Raw genomic sequence first — 18829 nt, 5'->3', positions numbered from 1 at the left:
AGGATTTTTAGGTGCTTATTGAAGATGATGCCATCCTGATGCCAACTGTAAGGGCTTTCCCCACAATTAATGCATTATTCTAAAATGTTAATCTTGAAGTTGGTTAAGCAGGACTGCAGTTCTAGTTGGGAGACATGTCTTACTCAGGGACCCATTTCAGGGTTTAATCATTTCTCATCCTCGTTTATTCATAGGAACTCACTGCATTCTAAGGTGTTAATATACTGTGCCACCAAAACATGAAGATATTTATAGTGCAGAAAAGTAGAAATAGTACCCATATGCTATCCCTAAGAAAGCAAATAGCAGCCGAGGGGTGGAAGTTCAGAAAAAAATAACACTGGGTGAAAGCGTTAAACCCACTCCTAGTACAAAGGCTGCTTTTCAGAAGAATTAAAAGTATTACAGATCTCCAGCATCTTATCTACTTTGACTGTTAAATTGACCCCATTGTGGGTTCTTTATTGCCATGTTTGTTGTGCCTGTAGAAATTAAACCTTTTATATTTCTTTATAGGAAATGGCAGGCTTTCCACAGGCAGATGGGCCTCTGCTCTGATTCATCAGGCTCTTCTTATTTCTTAATTCATACATGTTCTCTTAAGAATTCTGAAACGAAGACATTTTTCGTGGAATTCTTATGGATGGAGTGGAGCGTTGTTGTTGGTTTTTTTGTCCCTTCCTAACTTTAGAGTGTTGTTGTTTTTTTCATTCTAGAAATTCTCTCTCCCGTGGTCTGCATTCTGCAGCCTTCCCAGGTACCCACACTTCCTGAGAACCCCAAGACACTCTCAAGTTGGGCTTTTGTGTAAGCATGTAAAGCCAGGAAGACTGCCTACCCTATAGCTGACATCTCCCCCCTAAAAAATACATACCTGATTCTGGTGTCCTGACAATTGCACTGTCAATATAACCTGCTTCGGTGGTAACTGCAGAAACTTCAAAAAGGTAAGTCGTGTATGGCCTGAGATTAGTCACAACAAAACTGATAGGTTCATTCCAGACAGAGATCATTTTGCTGGGAGCAACTGTACTTGGTGTCAACATAGTAGTTTTACTAGGAGTAGTTGAGGGAGTTGTAGTGCTCCACAAAAACGATTCACTGTTATCCTGTAAAGACAAAATAACTTAAGAATAGCAATTAGCTTCATGCTACCTACAACATGATACAGAGTCAACAGGAATGTTAATTAAGCATCCAAAAGAAGAATATAACAAAAACTTTCCTTAAGAACTCTCTAGGCAGCACTATAAATAAGGGAAAAGAATAAAAACCTTAGCTGCATATTGCCATTTTTTGGTGTAATTTCCATTTATTCTTTTGCCAACTCCAATGCAGGCTATTTCCTAGGCAAGTACAAAATGATGCAGCTCACATTACAGAGTTCTGCATCAACACTTGCAATTTACTATTAATGGACCTGCATACACCTCTGGTTTCCGTCACAGTGTTCTGTTGCACCAGAAGTGGTTTAGTCCTGCTGGCCACATGACCCGGAAAGCTGTCTGTGGACAAACACCGGCTTCCTTGGCCTGAAAGCAAGATGAGCACTGCAACCTCATAGTCACCTTTGACTGGATGTAACCGTTCAGGGGCCCTTTCCTTTTTTTACCTTTACACCTGAGAGAACCAAACTTCAATTTCTAATGAAGCATTTCCAAATTATATTTCTAGCACTCTCCATCTCTGTTATAATTTTTTTTCAATTAGGTTGCACACTGATAAATGTTGTTCTATGTGGCCTGCAACTGCACAACAGTATGTAACACAACTGGTGCAACGTTACCAATTGAATAAACAGCACTCTTGATTTAGAACCTATTTGTCATGAAGTTTGGAAACTCTGTGTTGCCGCAAATCCATTTGCTTGAATGAAATGTAAACCCAAGGTCTTAACCTGCTGGAGCCATTAACGTTATATATTTTACAAGCTTTTAATTAGCTCAAGTAATCTTACCATGTTGATTAATGTAACTGGGGCTATAGTTATGAAAAGTCAGGCATATAGATGTCTGATTCTTGCTGTTACAGACTTTAACTTTCCTTTTAAATGGTTCTCATGCTAGCAGCACAATCCTATACATGTTTCCTCATTGAACCCAATGGGTTTATTTCCCAGTAAGTAGATAAATGATTGCAGCACAATCCCATGTATGTTTACTCAGAAGTAATTGCCATAAAGTGCAATGGTAGTTATATCTATGTAAACCTATTTAGCCTTAATCTCCAAATTCTGTTATAAACTTGGGACAGTTTAAGTAGCAGCTTGGGGATACCGTGAGGGTAGCTGCTAAATTGAATTTTTGAGGTGGAGCATGCATAGATGGTCCACATGCTTTCGATCACAATCTGCAGCATTCACTCACTCTGGGGGGGACATCCTTGTTATCCAAGAGATTAATACAAATCAAGCTCCAATTGAGAGCACTGTATCAACTTCTGAATGAGTAAAGACCTTTGGATATATTTTTTTTACATGAAATACATCTTTCTAAACAAAAATGCAGATAGATCAAATTCTTGTCGACCCATAACCAAAACATTTTACATTACTTACATTGCATTCTGGTAGCCTTCCAGACAGAAGATCCTCTACTTTAACAGAGACATCTTTCACAACTATCCCACTTCTTGCATGCTTTACACTAATTTTGAAACTGGTTATTTTTCCATTTGGCTGCCGAGGTAGAAACCAAATCAGGTTGACAGCAGAATAGTTGAAAGCCTCAACTGTGAGATTCACCACTTTACCTGGAGCTTTAAAAACAATGTAACATTAAACAGACTTCAGAACTAAAACATTTAATTATCATTTTTAGCTTGGTGAGAGACAAATTTTAATACATGAGTATTCTAACCAGATAGCCTATACTTGGCGGATGAAATAGTTCATTATAGTGCCCAAACCTAATTTGATCCAGAGACTGACTCATCAATGTATTTCTAAGCAGTTCGCTGATGCACAGCTGCAATCTCTCTCAAACCCTCACCTTCTCACTCACAGAACAATCCACCCACCCACATGCACAAAAATGCCAAAAAATCTTCTTGCTTAATTATGCTAGTAGCCTAGTAAAAATAACCAGAACTTTCAGCTGCATAAGGGCAATATTTTCGGTAAGCTGCAAAACCAGTAATAGGAGAAGCAGGACTAACTTGTCAGCATCCCAATTTTTCTTCCAACTTTCACCTACACATCTGGACTTACAAGGCCTGAAGCTCAACACAGTGACATAATAAGCTAATAAGCTAGATAAAAATCATAACATAAATCAAGTTACCACTTTCTGCAGTTTGAAAGAGAAATGGGTCACTAAAGACTCCAATGCCAGCACTGTTTTCAGCAGCAACCTACAATAAACCCAAATTAGTGCTGTTAGGATAATTATTTTAAAGCAAGAAATAACAGTATTATAATAAATTATACATTTATTATAATAATAAATTGCATACATTCTTGTAAGCTAAAAACATATCATAAAAATGGGAAGTTCACCTGCACAAGCATCTTTGAAATGAGAAAGAGCTGTGTAGGAGCAGGTGAAGGATGCTACATAGTTCCTATTTATTTCAATGGAGATGTGGATGGCGACTCTATGTTTTAAAATTTCACTGTCAACAGCTTAATCCTGATTGACCAGGCAGGCACATTATGTGACCTAGGAGAGCAGCAAATAACCTGTCCGCAAAGCAAACAAGGTCTCACTGGGAGACCAGGGTACAGATTCCAACCAGGCAGATACCCCAACTTGAGCCTGGAGGTGCCATAGTCAATCTTCCCCTTAGGCCCTTATGGGGGCCTCCTATACTATGTTGGTCCTGCCCAATGCTATTTCCAGCGTCATTCAAACAACACTCTTCCACTTAACAAAGGAAGACCATAATGTCACTGAAGGAGAGGTGGAGAAAACTCCAGCCAGGTGCAAATCAGGTTGAGAGAGAGAAAATCTATCTGGCCCTGTCAATGAGTGACCCAAAAATGTTCAGTGAAAACTCAAACATGAGGGTGCGTGAGCAGGAAGCTCTCAAGGCGAAAAGGCTCTGAGCTCCAGAGGAAGCAGCCTTATATAGGCTTCACCTTGAAAGGGCTCATGGGACAACTTTTTCCCATGAGCACATCGCACAGACAAGATACTGGCCAAAACCTTGCCCAGTATTTTGCTGCAATCTATGGGCCCCAGTGTCACAGAGCAAAGATGTCCCGTGTTTACTGGCGTGGAACGAGGCTCATCAAAATCCAGTTCAAACAAAATATTCCAACATTTACTCCCAATTCACAGTAACAAACTGTATGAAGAATAGAGTAATGCCTCGTAAATTAGCACAGAGTGGAAGCAAATGCTAGCCCCAATCACTCACAATGTCAATTCCATAGAGACATAGACATATGAACATAAGAAGAGTCCGCTGGATTAGGCCAGTGGCCCATCCAGTCTGACATCCTGTCCTCCCAGTAGCCACGCAGATGTCTGTACAATAGCCTCAAGCAGGACCTGAACACAAGAACTGAAATATACTTGGAGTCCTGTAGTGATTTATTGCTCTTTAATGCAGCTTGTAAAACAGTGATTTAATTGCCCCCCAAACCTCAGGATTTTATATACATTATTTACACAATGAGTCCCATCTGATTGGCTGATTCTGCTTCCCTACTGGAGCCTGATTGGTCTTTTCCTGCAGGCCAATCAGTTGTTGCATTCTATGATCCTACCAGCCTAATAGGCTGATTAACTTCCTCCTGGAGCCTGATTGGTCTTCTCCTGCAACCCAATCAGTTGCTGCATTCTAGGATCCTACTTGCCTATTGTTCTAGGATCCAAGCTTAGTACATAACAAGAACACTATCCTCTCCTGTGGTTTCCAGCATCTGGTATTCAGAAGCATTACTTCCAACACTAGCATAGCTATCATGGCTTGTTGATAGCTAGCATCTGTATCTGCCTCTCCTCCCTGAATTTCTCTGATCCTCTTTTAAAGCCATCTAAGTTGGTGGCCATCACTGCCTGCTGTGGGAGTGAGATCCATCGTTTAACCACATGCTTCATGAAGAAGAACTCTCTTTTATCTCTCCTGAATTTTCCAACATTAATCTATTGATGATTAATGCCTATATGCAACCCTTGCGTACGATTTGTGTCAACCAATCAGCAACAAGCACATATGTGCCAATGCTGTAATATTCAATAAAAGGGACTCTCTGAGACATGCTTGAGAGGTGCCTCCCGTATGACACTTGTCACACGTATGTCGTTTATTTCAACCCAACACAGCTTCACTGAATATCCATGAATTCTAGTGTTATGGAATTTCTCCATGCCATGTGTAATTTTATAAACTACCATAATTTTAAAAAACCAAACAAAAAAACAATGCTATACACCAACCTTGAACTGGCATTGGTTTTCAGTTTGGGCCACCTCATCTCAAAAAGTGAACAGCAGAGACAGAAAATATCCAAAAGCAACAAGACAAAGGTCAGAGGCAGAACAGGCTTCCATATGAACAGACAACAGAAATCGGGACAGGTTAAGTTGCAAAATGGCATAATTTAGGGGCTGGGGTGGGGAGAGAAGGGCAAATTTTTGTTTGCATCCTCAAAGGGACATCATAAAAATAGAACATATACAGAAAGAGACCAAAGATGCTTTAATCCAATATAGAGTTCCATGTGATGGCCACTGGTGCATCACATAAGCTGTGCAAACACATCCATGTTCAAAGCCAGATGTTTGAGGTGACCATCCAAGCTCTCATTTCTACACCACTGCCAAGTCCATATTTCTGTGCAATTACAGGACTGCAGTAGAGCCACAGATAACTGGTTCACTATGTGGAAATGAACTCAAAGTGGCTCTGTGTCATCTGAATCTACTCAAAGCCTAAACATACATGTGGAAACTCATATTAACTAATTCTTAGGTACATTACTAGACTTATGTCATAGCTTAAGAGCCTGACTGGGTGTTGGGAGTGGGTCATGAGTATGGCATGATTAAACATCAGTCTTGGCCTTCCAAAAACCTCAGCTGTAATTGCAGCCTCTGCAAACACAGTTTCAGTGGTGCAAGTGTCTCTGACCCCTTGAGCCAAGCCAGGCTCAACAGGCCAGCTCCAGCTCCAGCTCCAGCTCCAGCTCCAGCTCCATAGACACATGAATTTCCTAAACTTAAACATACAAAAAACAATCTCTTACAGGTATAACTGAGAGCTGCCATGGAACAGAATGGAGAAATCCAAGTGTGTGATGAAACCAAGCTTTCATAGCACCATGAAAGAATAAATTCAGCAATGTGCGCTGAAATGATGGGTACTAGGAGACTTATTTTTCATGGAATAAGAGATTTACTTTAAAGAAGAGAGACAGCAAAAGCTCTCAGCTGAGCGATAAAAGGAAATGGGCTTAACCTTTGATCTTTACAGTGCCTATATAATAGCCATATTCGCGTTTTGCAAGGAGAATGGTTAATGGAACAATTTAAGGCTCTTCAGAGGGAGGAAATTTCATTTGCCCTATTCATAAAGTGTGAAATATTGTTATAGGATGCTGATTGTTAGATCACAATAGGAGATCTGATCACGTGGGGTGGGATCCATGAATGGAAACAGTGCAAGGATTTTGTTGGCTACAACAAATACATTAACCAACACTAAAAAGTTAAATCTGTTGTCAAAATCCAGTTGGAATAAAATTGATAAGGGAGAGGAAGGAAGGAAGGAAGGAAGGAAGGAAGGAAGGAAGGATATAGCATTTGGGTTGTTAAAACATAAATAATATCATTCTGTTTAAAAAGCAAAAGTATTCACTAATCTCCACTATGGCTTAGACACAAACCTCGTGAAAGAAGAGAAGACTGTTCTGCTCAAGCAGGGGGGCCTTATTTTTTCTCCCAGTGCTCTCTCCCAAAGCGTTCTACAGAATGTTTAGGGAAGCTTTTAATATTTGATGAATTATTGTATTTTAATACTTTACTTGAAGCCACCCAGAGTGGCTGGGGAAACCCAGCCAGATGGATGGGGTATTATTATTATTATTATTAATTGCTTGGCTTTTGGTGGGTTGCAAGGGGTGGCAATGAGGAAGATGAGTGCATTTCTTTGGATTCAAACCTGTATATGCTATGTTGTTGTTTTTTATCAATGTACAATACAAAGAGCTACCATTCAATAATTGACATAATTATTTTCCCCCCCAAACCTCTTAAAATTGAAATTGATCGTTTTAAAGCAATCTCTGGTTTGCAGTAGTTCAAGTTAACTAGGCTTTTTAATCATAAAATATTAATAATAAGCCATCTGTTTTTTAAATCATAAAATATTTTGGATCTTTTTTAAAAAACAAAATCCTCTGAACAAAATGAATTAACCACTGTGGTATAACATGAACTAAAAAGGAATTGCAAAATAGTAAATTGCTTCCATTTTCTTAAGATTAAACCCCCTGTAACCTGATTTTCATTTATGTTGCAATGATCATGAGCTATGCGTATAATAGAACCAGGCTTTGTATTTTGAAGTAAAGAACTTCATATCTATCAATTAATTGGCCATGAATAATGAATGAACAGAGATGAAGCAACGAGAAGGCAAAATGCAACAGTCATGCTTTCCTTTGTGCATATCAGGTGTGCAATGAGAAGGTAAAACAGTGGGTTAATACGGTATCTTTTTTATCCTACTGTTACACGCAATAAAAACTATATTTTAATTTACACTTTGCAAGTAACAAGCAAGCAGGCAGAAAACCACCAAACACGTACCTGAATCTCATAAGTTGTTCCAGGGTTAAGATTGGTGAGAAGAACTTCCAAACTGTCTGGTTTTGTTGTAACCTGAGTATAAGTATTTTGCATCCAAGGGCAGACTTCTTTATATTTAACAATGTAAGATATAATCCTCCCATTTGGATGTGGTGGTGTGTTCCAAGACAGAAGAATTCCTGCAGATCCAACTCTTTCCCCCGCAAGGAAAACAGGAGGTCCTGGATCTGTATGAAGGACAGACTTTTAATTAAGTTGTGCCTGTATACCTCTGCTGCTAGTGCATAGTAACGAAAGAATTCGCCAGCAAAGATGTCTTTGAGTTCTTAAAGTGCAGATAGTATGAAGTTGGCTTTCTTTAGAACTATTATGAAAGATGATAAAATGCCTTTTGGAACACCAAGTACATTCTTTCCATAAGAATTCAAAAAATGGAATGCTGCAATCGTCATAGACAAAATAGATCTTGATGCCAGTTTAGTTTTTCGCACACATTATTAAAGCTTCCTTAGCACCAGGCTTCTGCACTTTAAACACTACAGATTTTTTGGAAGTGGATTTCCCCAAGAAATCATACGAAAGGAAGCTGCTTATCTGATCCAGGAGTACTTGTATTTTGGCAACTCTGTTACAAATAATGCCAAATTACTATTGATTTTTCAGACATGCATCTCTTTCAAACACATGAACCATTTGCTTAAGAAATTATATCTTTCTCAAACAATTTAACACAGAAATGAACAGACACTAATAGAAAGAATGTACTTCAAAATAGCATGTTATATATATTTTAAAAGGTAAGTGAGACCTTTAAAGGAAATAGTCACGCGCAATATATGACAATAAACTCACTAGTTACATTAGTTGTCACTGTTTTGCTGACAGGTGAGCTGTACACCGAAGAGGTAACTGAAGAAACAGTCACATTGTACAAAGTTCCAGGAGTAGTGCTAGAAATATCAGCCTAAAATAATAAATTAACCCAGTTAGAACTACAGCTTACAATTTAAACAAAAGCAAACATTAAATAAGCAGCATTCATATTACAAAGATTCACAACACACATCATATTTAAATACTTTTCTTTAAATATACTTTTCACATTCTTGCCTATTAAAAGGTGTGAAAAGGTAACACTCAAAGAGCACAAGATTCTTCTGCCAAAGAACAACTCATCGCAGAGGCTCTGTTTACTACATTCTAGGATTCTGCAAAATTCCCAGGTAAGTCTCTTGCAGCTAAAGACACTAGAATATTCTGTTCATCTGTGCTGAGGCATCCTAGGAAAAAAAACTTGTTGAGCTGTCAGTTTAAAACATAACCCACCAAAACCATTAGTTAGCATTCTTATGAAGTACCTGTGCCTTTGAAGCTCCAATAAAAAACAGAAGCAAAATAACATGAAAAACCATGGTAATGATATATATATATTTCAAATACAGGAATCAAACAATGCTCCTATAACTTTGTGATAGCTTAAGAGGGAAATGTTGCCTGGCATTAATGATTTAAGTCTAGATCTTCCTGGCAAGTACACAATTAATGAGCCTGTATTACTCAATAGCTCTGCCCTGCCTTTGTTAAACTATTCATGAACCCTTAAATGACTGGCTGGAGGTCTGTGGCGGACTTCGTAAAAGTATTATAACTGTTGTTAAGGCAACAAACCATAGATGTTGAAATTTGCTCTCACAAATTTGGCATGTGTACTTTTGAATTCTCATCTAAGGTTTAAAAGCTTAAATAGAGAGAACGTCATGCTTGGCCAATTTTTCCTATCAGCAGACCATATGAACAATTGCTGACTATCCAAGCACTACAAAACAAAAGCCCCCACATACCTGATACTCCCCACCTCCCACATCTCGGATAGAAACAAAGCCACGAGGAGGTGTGAGAACCACATGAAACCTTTCCACATATCCATGCGGCAGCCTCCAGTGTAGAGAAAAGGAATGTGCCGACACGTTGAAGACTGTTAGTTTCTGTGGTTTTTCCGGCTCTTGAAGAAAATTCATTTATTCATTATTATTTTTCCATTGAAATGTATGTATTATGTACACACACACACACACACACACACACAAGCAACCCTTAAGTAGACCACAGCCCCAGTTATTCACAAGTCACCTGTCTTTGTGTGGTGAACAGAGGAGCAAAATCTGGAAAATTGCAAATCTCAAAATTCCCCATAATTTGTTCACAAACTGAACAAATGTGCTATATGTAGAAAACAAATGATTATTATATTATTACTAAACACAAATACCTGTGATGCCTTACTTTCCATCTTAAACTGAAGAAAACAAAGGAAATGATTACTGTCATTTTTTCATTTGAGCATAAAAATAGCAGGTACTGCAGAAGGTGTTTACAGCACTCGTACTTAAATCAGGCGTGAAACCTGACCAGTGGAAAACAAATCAGGTATGGGCTTGAACTGGAGTTTCTCTTCTAAAATACTCTGCCTGGATTACAGCTACAAAGAAAGCACTTATGATCTGAACCTTAAAAAGTATTCAACTTCAGGCTGTGTAAAAATTCTGAAGACTTTTCCTACCCTGAGTTCACATAGATTCAAATGCACAGATCATTTTTGCAACTGAAATCAATGGGTCAGTCCTGAGAGTAGGCCAGTTTTATATGTGCTGCTGAGTTCCTACGCTCTTTAACAAATTTCATCTTTTTTCCATCTTACATCAGGGATATTTTTGCAGCACCATCTCACTCTGCATGTGCAACATTTTCTGATATGAGTAAATGCCCAAATTCAGCAATCTCACATGTCTACACAGTTCAGTGGGACTTATTCCCAGGTAAGTGTATGATTGCAGCTTTAAAAAGTGAAGCAGCCCATGTTTTCACAAAGCCATAGAGGGTTAAAACCTTAAAAATGGGCAGCAGTGTGCGTAAATATTTATTGGACCCTTAATAAATAAATAGCAGCAGAAAAAACTACAAACCTGCAGTGATTTCAATAAAGGCTACTGGACTTTCAACACTCCCTTTTACTCTTTGCAGTGTGAAATTATAAATCCCACCAGGAGTCAGATCTGTAATGGTGTAATGTATCAGAGTTCCTAAAATAGTATATTCCTTTGTGAATGTACTGTTTGATACAGACGCTTTATAATGGGTAAAGTTGGTCTTCTTGGGATTCCATGTTAATGTAGCAGACGAAGTATTTACCAGTGTTAAGGCTAGACCACATATCTTCATTGGTTCTGATTAAAAAGAAAGAAAATAGATTATACGTATGAGGCAAAAAAGATTAAATAAGCACATTTCACTTGACAAAAGCACTCAACACCTTTGAAGTTGGTGCTATTAAGAAATCCCTTTTAAGTGACACAGGCTGGCAGCTGATGACCAGTTAAGTTTGACAGACACCTATTTAGTTTATCAGTCAACCGAACAATATTTTAAAACTTGTACCTAATGAAACCAAGTTCACTTCCTAAATCAGATATACATTGGCTATATTCAGTTGTGATGCCAATGGCCTAATGCGCACCAGCTTCCCTTCTCCTCCAGCTTCTTCCACCTCCCCCTTGACATGAGAATACCCTCCTAAAAGGTAAAGGTAACGGGACCCCTGACCATTAGGTCCAGTCGTGGCCAACTCTGGGGTTGCGGCGCTAATCTTGTTTTATTGGCCAAGGGAGCTGGTGTACAGCTTCCGGGTCATGTGGCCAGCATGACTAAGCCGCTTCTGGCAAACCAGAGCAGCGCACGGAAACACCGTTTACCTTCCCGCCGGAGCGGTACCTATTTATCTACTTGCACTTTAGCGTGCTTTCGAACTCCTAGGTTGGCAGGAGCTGGGACTGAGAAACGGGAGCTCACCCCGTCGTGGGGATTCGAACGGCCGACCTTCTGATTGGAAAGCCCAAGGCTCTGTGGTTTATACCACAGTGCCACCCACATCCCTTATACCACCCATGTCCCTTATATCCCCTCCTAGTTTGAGGCAAATTAGTTTCCTGGTCTGGAGCTGCAAGATTCCACAATTTGTAGTGTGAGCAGCTACTGAAGCAAACTAGGGTCATATCATGAAACTGCCACATGCAACAGAGGGGAGTAAGTAAAGGCAGAACTCAAAGCATAGCACCAAACCATGGTTTGCTATTACATCTGAGCATTGTCATGGTGTGACCTTGGGTAAGTCACTATCCTTCAATGATACTTATCAACCATCTGGTGGTTATCTGGTTAGCATATCTGTCAAAAAGCCATAGTTTCATAACACAACAAGTATCACAGTGTGAAAGGAACATTAGAAAATTGGGACAGAAGCGCTAGCTTTATAATCAGGAAAACATACACAATATTACAATGTATAATGGGGAAATAACCATAACCAATGAAACATAATGAAACATTGGTGGACATAATTCAATTTACCACAATGAACACACAAGCTAATACTACCAGCCAATTTTGCTCATGTATATGGTGGTAGGTCTTGCTCAGTAATGGTTGTAGGGTTATTTGCAACAAATTTGCTTCAGGGTTGTGGCCTGCAATAAATGAATTGAATACAAAATGGCTAAACTACTGGAAGTTTATCATGAAAACTGAAGGACACAATTGGCTTTTTGTCCATTTCACACAGGGCAGAATTATAAACAAATGGCATTTGTACCCTTAGAGGTGGTTAATAGAGAATACTGAAATTATACCAGCGGTTGTCACACTGTTTTGTTTAATGACTATTTGTTTTAAACCAGGCTTCCAGGTTCTTACATACAACTAAGTTGAAATTAACTGAAACCGGAAGTCGTAGAAGTCCACTCCTGGGCTTTGCAGGAAGAGGTGAGGAGCAGGAAGCACATGACCCCAATGCTTTGTTTGGGTTTGTAGACAACTACTCAGCACTGAGGTTTGTGCACCTAGTGCTAAACCATGGCATCTGAACCAGCCCAGTGTCTCACATCATATTTCAATATTTTCTGTACTGCTGTTCAAATATATTTACACTGTATTTGGGGAGGGGAGAATATAAATTATTTCTCAGGAAATTACTTGTAGTGACTTTTCTCTCCACAGCCACACTAAAGTCTTTTCCTTTAATGGTCTTTACTTGAAAAACGTATTCTACGCCAGGCATCAGATTTTCCACTACAGCCCTGCCAACAGCAACTGCAGTCGTATGAAGAAAACCAACGCTTGCTGCAAAACCATGGGAAAGCTAGAGAAGAAAAGTATATGTAGAGATTATATCCCAAGTAATTTAATATAATTTAGGGAGTCAGTCAAGGCAGCATCAGCACCCACCAATAGTATTTAAAACACAGTGAAAGATGTACACATTCCTGCCATTGTGCTAGTCATTAAGTAACATTCTAGTAATTTAGTAACACTGTGGTAATTTAGTAAACTATCCACATTTGTTTTTTTAAAATGGTGATGATGAATCCCTGCATTATCTGAGTCTGCATATGTGGAATTGCGAGAATTGTTCAAGCAATGCTCTAAAAACAATATACTATAGCAGTTTTCTTGGCAAGGAAAGGACATTCAGTTCCACTTTTCTTGTTGACAGATGTGATGGAGTCCCATTATGGCAATATCTGAACAACACTCCAGGCCTAAGAGAAAAGGAGAAATGAATGCCTGTGGCCTGTCTCTAGGACTGCTTCTACTGCTGATGAGTTTTTCTCAGGTGAGCTGATCTGGGCGTTTGTGTATGCCCAGCCAGTGGCAGTGCAAGCCGATCGGGCACCTGGGGCGGCACATGTGGGACCAACCGCTCATGGGGGCGGGGCCAGCTGCCCACGGGGCCCATGGAGTCTGCCTACCTCCTCCCACTCAGCCACCCTACAGCTCGGGGGGAGGCAGTGGAGTCCCGAGCTGTCAAAACAAAGGGGGAAGGCCGCCGGCAAAGCAACCCCCTTCCCCCGACAGCTCAGGGTAGGCAGCAGGCTTGGGAGGCGGGTGGTGCGCCGAATATCACCCCCCCACACACACAGGGATGACACCCAGGGCGGACCACCTCTACCGCACCCCCTTCTTCCGCCACTGTGCCCAGCCCATTCTTGCTTTGCACTGTGGCTTTCACCATTGTGCAACATTCTCTCAATAAGTCATCGTCTCTCATCTCCCTAGGTGTGCTGTGTGTTCTTAGCCTGTATATGTGATTGCAATTCTTATGATCTTTGTGTGCATTTGTTTACTTGTGACACACTGTTGTTGCATGTGGCTGTTTGACTGGGGTGGATGTAGCTGGGGTGCACCCCCCATGTGTTTCCATTCCTGTGCTGGTGTTTTCCCAAGGCCTTACAGTGCGCATACACCCAAATAGGGGTTGACTCTCTGCACTTTGGGTTATTGTGTGCTTAATTCCTGCTTTGCTGGTCTTCGGCCAGCACAGCAGGCATCCCCCCCTCCCCCCTGGCTACTGAACTGACTGAGGATCTGACATAGTTTTATACCAGTCTCATTTGCACCTGTGTGCCAGGATCTAGTGTGCAGGATTGCCCTGCTCATCAGTCACAGGGCTGTGAAATGCCCAGGCTGACTGCTTCAGGTCAGTCAAGAAAGTGAGTAAGAAACAAAAATCACAGTAATAGAGATAAAGGATTTCTGGGCAGAAGGAGGATCTGTCCCAAATAGATACGTGTGCACCCAGAATGAGGGTTCAAACTTAAAGTCAGGCAAGTACGCTTGCAAATTATAACTGAATACAAAATACTAATGCAAAGTAATGAACTAAAAATAGGGATATAAAAGGAAACAAATGACTAAAGCTGCTTTTTTGTATTGTTTTCATGTCATTAATTCCTAAGTGTGTAATGAAAATTGGATGAGCTGGGCTGATTAATTTTAAATGACTAGTAAAATGATCCCATTTGTGCTGGGCACTTTGCTAGGCAACCGCTCTTCCAAAGCCTCCCTTATTAATATTTCACACTTAATCTCATTTATTCAGAAGGACTGCTCTAACATGGCTGGTTGCTCTGCGGTATGTCAGACAATAATGTGATGTCATTATGATCCATATTAAATGACATTTTCTTTCCACAAGAACATCTATACAAAAGCACAAACAATCTGGAGTTTGTAATTTCCACACATGTACATATTAAAAAAACACACACATTAAAATTCATAAAATATTCTAGGATGAATAACAAAATAAATTTGTGGTTGGTGTTTTTTTCTTGCTTTGCCATGTCAAAGGAGGCATAAGGAGATATTTGTGTTTGTTTTATACAATACGGCCGCTGAGGCTACAGTGGATGGTGAGAGTAGGGGAAAATAAACTACTTATCTCTTTCTCTTGGGACATTTCCCCCCCTATATATATCATCACCTCAAGATGCCTTTTTCCATGCTGGGGAAGAATACATGGATTAGGGCAAGTACGTGTATTTTGTTTTGTGTGTGTTGTCTATGTATTTTGCTTTGTTTTCTGCACACAGGCAGAACAACCTCTGTGACTGTCAACCTATGTGAATGCGGGGGGGGGGGGAGAGAAAGTCAATAAAAATAATAATTACACACTATTTTTCTTACCTCAAAATGATCAAAGCTTCCGTTGGGCAATTCCCATGACAAATAAACTGTGTTCTCTTCTATTCCAAATGCCTGTAAATCTAAGGGTGGATCGGGACCTGGATTAAAGAGATAACATGAAAGAGATAAAATTAAAGAAATTATAATAGTCTCCTTTAAATTTGCAGTTCTGAACGTGCAAGGAAGTAAGGACAGTTGCTAGGGAATGTGACCTCTTATCCAATTCAGTTTTGGTATGAATCATGGCTGTGCCAGAATATAAAGATGTGTTGATTTATGGTTCTGAGGGCCAAGAGGTCAATTCAATCTTTCATGGATTTTTTTTTAAAACTTTCCTGGGTTCCTCTCTCACGGTCTTTAGAGAGTACAGCCGGATTATCTGTTCTCAGATCTTGGATAAGAATTATGAGGTGCATGCCTCTCTGTAACTCAGGCAAGCGGAGAGTTGCCCTCTAGATGTTGCCGGACTGCAAATCCCATCAGCCCCTGCCAAGTGCGGTCAATGGTTAGGGATGATGGAAGCTGGAGCTGAGTAATCCTTGGGAGTGTCAAAGGATCCTTACCTCTGTTTTAGCTAGCTTATGCTTGGGATTCAAGGGGTGATCCCAGTCTACTGCTGGTGAAGAACCTGCACATGGAGAACCCCTGTAGGTTAATTGAGTGCATTCTACTCTTTCCTCCCACTGTAAATAGCAGCCACAAAGTTGGGGCTGGTTTTAATTAGGACCATGGCAGGAGCAAATACACAGCTACACAAGAGTGAGCTCTGTGACACACCTGTACACACAGGCAGTGTGAATAATTGTCAAGGTGAATGGGAGATCTGTCAGAACACGCCTGGGGGGCACACACAGCCCCCGGAATGAGATAGACCTCTCCGGGCATCTTCCTGATGAAGCGTAGCCGGGGACATTCGCAAATCAGTCCCAGTACCCACCAGCGACACATATCAAAAGACATGTGCAAGCTCTATCAGCAGAGTATAGCAGAAACGATCATGGAATGTGAGTGTGTGCATTCTAAGTATTTCTTAAGCAATATACACAGGACAAAGCAATCATGGTGTCCTTTCACTTCTTCTCTAAGAGAGAAAGAGAAAGAAAAGTAGAAAAGTACAGTACAGCAGAGGAGAGATAAGACTGACTTCCGTTCTCACACTTTGCAAGCCTAGAAAGTAAACACTGGCATGTGATGTAACAATCACACATCCAGCGATGGAGGAGTGAAATGCTAACAAGATCTGCATGGATCTCTAGCTAGACCTCCCCTTTCACTTAATGCTCATTCTCTGGAGAATGGCTAACTTATGTTGAGACTCAATGGGGATATGAATCTCCCACTCAACCCATTGAGTCTCCACCCACAGCATTCAGCCCGGACATTGAGATCCAGCTCTGAGGGCGGTTCCCTCATTGAGAGAAACGAGGTTACATGGAACTAGGAAGAGGGCCTTTTTGGTAGTAGTGCTTGAAGTGTGGAACGCTTTCTGACTTTTAGAAGACATATGAGGGCAGCCCTGTACAGGGAGGTTTTGAATGTTTGAGGTTTTTTGTCTTTCAATACTTTGTTGGAAGCTGCCCAGAGTGTCTGGGATAATCCACACAGATGGGTGGCACATTATTATTATTATTATTATTATTATTATTATTATTATTATTATTATGTCTATTGTGCTGCCTGCGTATGTGCAGATTAGGAGGGAGAGAAAGCAGGGCTGTCTTGAGTCCTTGGTGCTTTATTTATTTACTAAGGGATTTTAATGCCACCATTAATTAATCATTTAATCACCATTTTGCGGGATAGCTTTGCATCATGTATCAAAAACTGCAAACAATTAGAAACATCCCTCACATGTAGAGACTGTATCTGTAGTGAAGTGCCCTCGATTTTATGCTCTTAAATTACAAATGATTACAAGGACATAGTTTGAAAATCCAGAATACAAAGCATAAAACTTACAAGTGCTGATTTTTAAAGTGGTGGGGAAGCTTCTCTTTAATCTGTTCTTAGTAACTATTTTAATAAAGTAGTCAGTGCCTGAAGAAAGGCCATCAAATCTGTGCTTCCTGCATAATTGAGAAAAATATAATTAAGAAAAACATTGTCTAATCATACTGTAGCTAGAAAGTAATGTGTTATCTTTAGACAATACCTTATATCTGAAGAAAGCTTTTCTTCTTTGCTGTAGTTTTTGCAAGCCAATGTAATAATGTATCCATCAAATATACCCAGTGCTGGTGGCCAGGTAAGAGTTATTGACTCAGAGTCTTTACTGAAATTCATATACTTAACTGAGCTTGGCACTATAAACAAAGGTTATTATGTTGAAAATTAGCAATTCAAGCATATATTGGTAAGCCAACAATTATTATCTCCATCCATGGAGATTCTTAAGATGAAGCAAATATGAAATTATTAACAACGCTTAATGGATAGGATTTTGTGCCTGGCAGCCTGAAGTTGGAATAGATGGCCAAGTCTAATTTTCCATAAATAACTCCATACATAAAATAATAGGATTTGCTTCTCCACCTTCTGAGAACAGATAAGGTGCAGCACAGGAAGAAAACAATATCAGTCTTGATGTTTCTGCAAGAGGTTACCACTTTTTTTTGTTGTTGTACAAAAGGCAGAAATAAGCAATTAACTTTTTCCATCACTAATAATTATACATGTTCTTGTAATTTTGTTTATGCACTTCAGCAAATTTCCTACTTTGCTATTGCATGGAAATAACATTTTACCCAGAAACTGCCTATGCACAATTGAATGTTTGGAGTCTTGACCCTCACTTCATCTTAAGACTCTTATACAAGGTGCAAACAGAGACGGCTTCACCGCTATATTTATATACACACATCCCAGTATGCCCTGTTAAAAATATATAAATGAGAAAGCATTTATCATTTTCATTTTACCCATTACACAGAAATCTTTTTTTTTTAAGGATTAGCCCTTTAGTGTATCAGGATAACAAAAGTGATGTTTACAGTGGCGGTATATTTTACAAGCAGAATTTTGTCATTCTTACCTGTCTCTATTTGTATGCTCACAGGAAGGCTGTCTTTATATCCTTCTTTTTCAGTTTTAACTGTGAAGTTATATAGTGAGCCAGGGATCAGACTGGAAAATTCTGCTAATTCTTTTGTGACTTTTTGGACCTACAGATCAAACAGAGGTAGTGTCTTCTTTGCAGTTTTGAAGGTGTGTGAGTGTGTGTGTGTGTGTGTGTGTGTGTGTATCAGCACATTCAATGCACATGTAATTCTTGCAATTAACATGTGCTGTGACCTCATCCTGCACCTATTAATCACTGCCCCTATTCACACTGCAGGACCTGTGCAAGCTGAATGGCAGGGACTGGAGACTACAAAGTCTTTCGTCTTTCCCTGTGGACTTCTGGCTTTGCAAGCACACAAGTGCCAAGGGTTTGAGAACCTAGGCACATACATAATATCAGCTGGAAAAAATGCATTCAAAACAGCAATACAATAGTGAAATATCTGTGTGGGTTCATCCCTTTTTAAAATGACTATAATTTACTTGACAGCAGT

The 18829-nt window shown here is 39.8% G+C and overlaps 1 protein-coding gene and 1 long non-coding RNA gene across 4 annotated transcripts in view; one reads left to right on the top strand and one right to left on the bottom strand.

Moving 5' to 3' along the window:
• Nucleotides 1–18829, bottom strand: part of PTPRQ (protein tyrosine phosphatase receptor type Q) — a 104034-nt gene that overhangs the window by 73304 nt on the left and 11901 nt on the right. For all 3 annotated transcript variants that reach the window (XM_083400901.1, XM_083400899.1, XM_083400900.1), the window contains exons 13-24: nucleotides 18307–18436; nucleotides 17428–17578; nucleotides 17235–17341; nucleotides 15276–15373; nucleotides 12783–12948; nucleotides 10721–10981; nucleotides 9599–9759; nucleotides 8610–8721; nucleotides 7758–7984; nucleotides 3282–3351; nucleotides 2558–2757; nucleotides 875–1109 (exon numbers count right to left, since the gene is read on the bottom strand). In XM_083400901.1, the coding sequence (XP_083257027.1) occupies nucleotides 875–1109; nucleotides 2558–2757; nucleotides 3282–3351; nucleotides 7758–7984; nucleotides 8610–8721; nucleotides 9599–9759; nucleotides 10721–10981; nucleotides 12783–12948; nucleotides 15276–15373; nucleotides 17235–17341; nucleotides 17428–17578; nucleotides 18307–18436 (1918 nt within the window). The remainder of the gene's footprint in view (nucleotides 1–874; nucleotides 1110–2557; nucleotides 2758–3281; nucleotides 3352–7757; nucleotides 7985–8609; nucleotides 8722–9598; nucleotides 9760–10720; nucleotides 10982–12782; nucleotides 12949–15275; nucleotides 15374–17234; nucleotides 17342–17427; nucleotides 17579–18306; nucleotides 18437–18829) is intronic.
• Nucleotides 810–18802, top strand: LOC310658713. Its single transcript, XR_014502443.1, has 6 exons — nucleotides 810–947; nucleotides 10461–10573; nucleotides 13303–13422; nucleotides 17464–17520; nucleotides 18361–18453; nucleotides 18610–18802. It is a non-coding gene; the product is annotated as an uncharacterized lncRNA (long non-coding RNA).

Source organism: Podarcis tiliguerta (assembly GCF_965153285.1).
Source record: "Podarcis tiliguerta genome assembly, chromosome: 10".
Taxonomy (NCBI): Eukaryota; Metazoa; Chordata; class Lepidosauria; order Squamata; family Lacertidae; genus Podarcis; species Podarcis tiliguerta.
The sequence above is the reverse complement of the archived record's forward strand: the minus strand, read 5'-3'. Positions and strand labels throughout refer to the sequence as shown.